Below are 5,466 nucleotides of genomic sequence, written 5' to 3' on the forward strand. Positions count from 1 at the left end.
GAGGGTCTGAGGAATCTCAACAACCCCAAAATAGACTGTAGCCCAGTCCTAAGAGACCTGACACATTGGTTCAAATCACTGCTGTGGTATTTTGAATCTGGGTCCCTCATATCTCAGGTGACCCCTTCTAAACACTAGGGTGTACAATATTAGGATTGGGGAGGGGAAGAGAGAGAGTCGCTGCTTATTCTCTCTTTCTGGTTCTAGGAAAGGTACCTGAAGCTAACAGTATTCCTTATATTTTGCCAGAATTACTTGCCAAATTTGAACCAAACTGCATTTATTCTCATATAATCCTAGCTATGATGTCTGCCTTAGCATCTAAAACAGAGAGCTCCTGATTAGACAGGTCTGCATTTGCCCATTTGTGCCACGGCCATGGTCTCCTGGGTGTGCAGTGGGTAATCCTTAATCTTCTATCAAGAACTCACTATCTTTTTGTCAATTTTCCTGTTAGTCATTAGGACCTGTGGGGGGAGGGTGCAGGGAGTTTATTAAATCTTGGTTTAGATTACATTCCCTCCTTCTTTGATGTGTTACTGGGCACCATGACATCCTAACCTGGGCAGTGCTTTCCATCTCAGGTGAATGACTGAAATTGCACAAAAGCTGCTGGATCAGTTGCTGGAAACTCCAGAATCTCCTGGCTTCTGGAAGAGAATGGAACAAAGAGGAGAAAAAAATAGAACAAGTGATGGACTAAAACACAAGACCTTCATGCTTATCTCATCTAAGTTGATTCAAGGAGTTGTACAAGGGCCACATTAAATGTTAGTTCAACCAATCACAACCCAGCGTTCAGTTGTGAACAGACTAATCCACATACTATCCCATACATAGTCGGGAGAAATAAACTTTAACAAAACAGCCTTGGAGGATGGCTATCTAATAAGTTTGAACAGGAACCACAGGTAACAGAAACAGCGACCCAGCTATATCAAAGGCCATGCTACAAGGCCATAGAGAAAAGGATGTGGCACCAGAAAACGGATTTTTACAGGAAGGTGATTAATTCAGAATGGTGGGTGAGGATAATGAATCTGAGGGCATTAGCCTGAACGGTGAAAAAGCAAAGTGGGACTATGGGGAGATCACTGTAGCTGACATAGGAACATAATTAGAGTAGCTAGGGCAGAAAGGGAAGAATGGGATCCAGAGAGGGTGTCAAAAATTGCAGCAGATGCATTTTTCAACACCCTAAATATGAGGATAAAAGAGTCAAGGATGGTACCAAGGATTATAGTGCTGGGAGTGAGCATCATTATAAAATAATTGTCAATGATGGAGACCATGGGATGTGAGGGAGATGAAGCGATGAGGTTTGCTATTGATATGCAGTGTTCAAGCTAATGGTAGGACATTGAGAAGACAGGCCAGAGTCAAACAGTGGAAGGTGTGATTTATAGAATAGAAATTAGACAGGGGTCCTCTGTGCTCCCTCACCTCTTTCACCAGTCACTTCAGGGTGGCTCTTTGCATCCCCTTCTGCAGGGCTTTTACTTGCCTAATGTAAAATACCTTAAACAATGCCCCCTCCCCTCTGATTTTCTTGGCATGACTATTCATCAGAGTAATAGACCTTCCCCTTTTGGTGAGCAGAGGAATTAACCAGTACACTGCTCGACAACTATGCCTGGCCTCCAGCAGGCTTTATTGCATCTCAGAGACACGGACCCACATTGGTTATGCCACAGAAAGGAGAGTGTTGTACTTAATATTACACTTTGCAGCTCCTTTCTAGTATTTGGGAGCCTAAAAGAACTTCTCTCTTTGGTCACCCATAGAGTCTGGCTATCATCAGGATCTCAGTGAAGCTCAGAAAGCACATCCAGAAAATATAACCAGGGGCTGCATAAAGATCAGGCACATGAGTGGAGCTGGGAGAGCTCAACTCACTTGATTGCAAATAGTTTGAGAGGACAGGGAATAAAATGATACATTAATGTCTGTCCCTCCTATTTGCACAAGCTGACATGATGAAGATGTGAAAGTGTGTAAAGAAGCTATTTGATTTCTGGAGATGGCATGAAGTCTAAGCTGCTCTGGGTGGTGGGGCATTTTAATTAGAGCAGTTTCTGGAGAGCCACTCTATATAAAACACCACAGCATCACTTGTGCTAAAAATATGTGTTTAAAAATATGTGTTTAAAAATAGCTGTGGGATACTTTAACTAAAGCTCATTCAATGAGCTTTAGCTAAAGTGCCTCCGTGGCCATTTTGAAATGGAGGGGAGCTTAATATATATAACCCTGCAGTGATGCTAAAGCACTCTAATTAGAATACAAAGCAAACTCAATTAATCAAGTCTGGTCTGATGAGGGCATCTATAGGCAGTCCAAGTTACTAATGAAGGAAGTATATCTATATCAAGCATAGATTTTTCTCAGGCAGAACAATTCTGGATGGGTAACTGATGGGGGCACCTTCCCTGCTGTATGTGGTACAGGTTGCAGGAGACATTAGTGAGAAACTATATGCTCTGCATGTATTACTCTGGTGATGAGATATGTTGCAGAGAACAGCTTAGACACGATCCCCTTACTGGGAAGACATCAAAGCCATTAAGGCTTCTAAGCACTGGCATTTCTGAGGCAGGCTGGAGGTCATCATACCTGGGGGTTCCTGGAGTCCTGGGGTTTCTGGTATTCGTTTATAAGGAGTCACTGGGCCATTGGGTTTCTCAGAGTGACTGGGAGCAGTTGTGGGCTGCTGAGACAGCTGCAAAGGACAAGTAAAGAACACAGGATTCAGCCCATTTAGCTCCCTTCGTTCCCTTTCCCCATGTCTCATTGCTCGTTCTGACCCTCCTTCACCTCCCCATCCAGTTCTCACTCTCTCTCCTCTCCTCATACCTCAGTCTTTTCCTCTTCATCCTCATCCTCATCCACAAAAGCAAATGATTCACGCTTCCATTTGGGCATGGCCATCCACTGGCTTTTGCTGCTGCCATCATAGGGTGCCTCAGTCAGCTTCTGCTGCATCTCCTTGGCGAGATGCAAACGCCGCTCTGGGCTGATGTGTCTTTGGAGAAGGGCCTGCAGCTCCGACCGTTCCACTGAACCCAACAAGATCATGGACTCTGCAAGAGGAAATGACATGGGTCATGACACCTTGTGGATCAGCATGCCTTCCATGAACCAAAGGCAGAGCTCGGGTGGTGGGGGCTGAGCCCCTTCATAAGATAAGAGCCCCCTGTAAGACTTGAAAATCATAACTTGGGGATGTCTCCAATCAGACTGCTCCTTCACTTAGGTGGATTTGTTAATCAATGAACTGGTTTAATTCTTTTTGCAGACACTTCCCCACCCCACCCCATCCCAAAAGTCAAAGTATAATTTGAATCCTGGACACATTACCTCTCTAGATCCCAAAGGTGGTGTGTCTGTGTCTGGGTGCATACCCCCAATACATACCAGGTCAAGACCCTTCCAAATCACTCCTGACTTCTTCCCATTACCCAAGAGATATTTGCATATAAGATCCTTGCCAAATACTTGCATTTCCATCCACAGGCCTGAATTCCTGTTAGGTCCCCTTTAGGCAACAACAGTTCAGAACCAGACTCCCTCCTTCTTCCTTCCCACAATGTGGGTTCCTGCTGCCAAACTTTGTCCCTCCCTTTCCTTTTCCATATGCCTTCCTCAGCCACTCACCATGCATTTCTCAAGCATAGAAAGCTATCCATCTTGTAACACTCACCTCTCTAAAGTGCTTAATCCCAAATTTCATCTCTCCTAGCCCCGTATCTTAGATCCCTTCTACAACAGCCTAGTCCAGGAGAATCACAGGAGGTGACACTAGCCAGCAAAAGCAATATGAGTCAGTTCAGGAGCTAGAGAACAAAACTGGGTCTGTCTGTGTGCAGCAGCCTAAGTAGAGAATCCTTTCTACGTTTAGAGAGACAGGATCTGGCTGCCCCAACATAAATATACCTTTAAATTCCATTTCAACCTAAACAGACTGCTAATCGTTCTCCAAATCCAAAAAAACCTCAAAGCACTAGTGAATACTGCTGTGCCCTATTGATAAGAAGTATTATCACTCCCACTCTGGATGTGAGGAAACTGAGACACCAAGTGGTCTTAAACAAGATCAGTGATTACACAGCAAAATCAGCAGCCAAGGTAGGTTCAGAACACATTTCTGGGTCCAAGGTCTAAAATCCCAGCTATAGAACAACGCTGGCTCTTCTAAGCCACACTTCTCGATGCCAGGAGGGCTTCAGGAAGGGTCAGTTTCCCCACAGTGCTTTACCTGGTGAATCCACAAGAGGTAAGGTCTTGACAGTAGTGGTTTGTAGCAGAGTCTGGAGGTCTCGGTATGTACAGTTGGATGAGATGAATTTCACATCACAGACCATAATATCCTCAACAAAGATATTGTATTTGCTGGAGTTTAGCAGACAATAAAGACAGGAGTCAGCGCAATATTTAAAAATGCCTAACAGAAATATTTCCCAAATAGGCAAGCAAAACAGCCCCTTTGAATAATCAGATTAATATATTCTAGTGAGAACAACTACAGGAGAAATGAACATTTTCAAACCTTTCAGGAATCAGAAAGGTGAGTGGGGAAATCATTTGCAATCAAACATAGCATTTCACTTTCTAGATTTTTTAAGCTATTAATTGTTTCAAATATAATTTAAATATATTTCTAAATGACATGTCATTTCAAATAAAATGTCAAAAGGTTTAATTTAGAGGATTTTTAATTCAAGAGTTTGGTTTTTTTCAAATTTGGAGGCTTTTTTCAACAGAAACAATTTGGTAAATTGACACAAATTCACAAACTATTTCAGTTGATGAGAATCTGCATTTGCAGTGGAAACATGCCCCAGCTCCATATGTAACCCTGTATTTCATCATTTTCCTCTTCTTGTTTCTCATCCTCATCCCGCTCTTTTTCTGTAGGTCACGTCCCTCATTCCTCTCTGTTTCTTTCTGACCTGTCCTATTTTCCAGTTTTCCATTGACAGTTTCCCACTCTCTTCTGTCTTATTTCCCATCTCCCCCAGTGGTACTACACCTTATGTGATTCCAGCCCAGGTCTGGCAGGTAGGGAAGCTTCTTCACCTGGATGATACTGTCATAGAGACTGGGCTGCAAACTCTGGGCCACCATGTTGGCAAGGATGACAGCCACCATCATAGGCAAGATGTGAGAGATCTGACCTGTCAGCTCAAAGCAAATCACTGCAGTGGAGACGGTATGGCTCACTGCTCCCGTCAGAGCTGCTGCACCTTTCACAGGGGTGGTAAACAAAGAGTAAAGGAAAAACAGTATCAGATGGACCATAGAGTTAATGGAAGTGAAAACAGAAGATGGCAGCAGAAGAAAGAAAGAAAGAAAGAAAAAGAAAGAAAGAAAGAAAGAAAAGAGTTTCCATACTCACCAATGACTGCATACCCCCCAGGTAATATTTTATAAACAAGTCCATCAAAAAGGATTCCATCTGGAAAGAGT

General features: G+C 43.3%; 1 protein-coding gene across 10 annotated transcripts in view; it reads right to left on the reverse strand.

Annotated features, from left to right (window-relative positions):
- Positions 1-5,466, reverse strand: part of CLCN1 (chloride voltage-gated channel 1) — a 128,676-nt gene that overhangs the window by 4,502 nt on the left and 118,708 nt on the right. For 8 of the 10 annotated variants that reach the window (XR_003093386.1, XR_003093385.1, XR_003093388.1 and 5 more), the window contains 6 exons: positions 5,396-5,466; positions 5,030-5,243; positions 4,256-4,389; positions 2,854-3,080; positions 2,614-2,719; positions 562-650 (listed from right to left, as the gene is read on the reverse strand). Coding sequence is in view for 6 of the 10 variants with exons in the window: in XM_025200750.1 (XP_025056535.1) it covers positions 562-650; positions 2,614-2,719; positions 2,854-3,080; positions 4,256-4,389; positions 5,030-5,243; positions 5,396-5,466 (841 nt within the window). In the remaining 4 variants the exon portion in view is untranslated. The remainder of the gene's footprint in view (positions 1-561; positions 651-2,613; positions 2,720-2,853; positions 3,081-4,255; positions 4,390-5,029; positions 5,244-5,395) is intronic. The other 2 variants (XM_025200748.1, XM_025200747.1) reach the window with 2 other exon arrangements.

The sequence above is a fragment of the Alligator sinensis genome, unplaced genomic scaffold, assembly GCF_000455745.1.
Source record: "Alligator sinensis unplaced genomic scaffold, ASM45574v1 scaffold161_1, whole genome shotgun sequence".
Classification (NCBI taxonomy): Eukaryota; Metazoa; Chordata; order Crocodylia; family Alligatoridae; genus Alligator; species Alligator sinensis.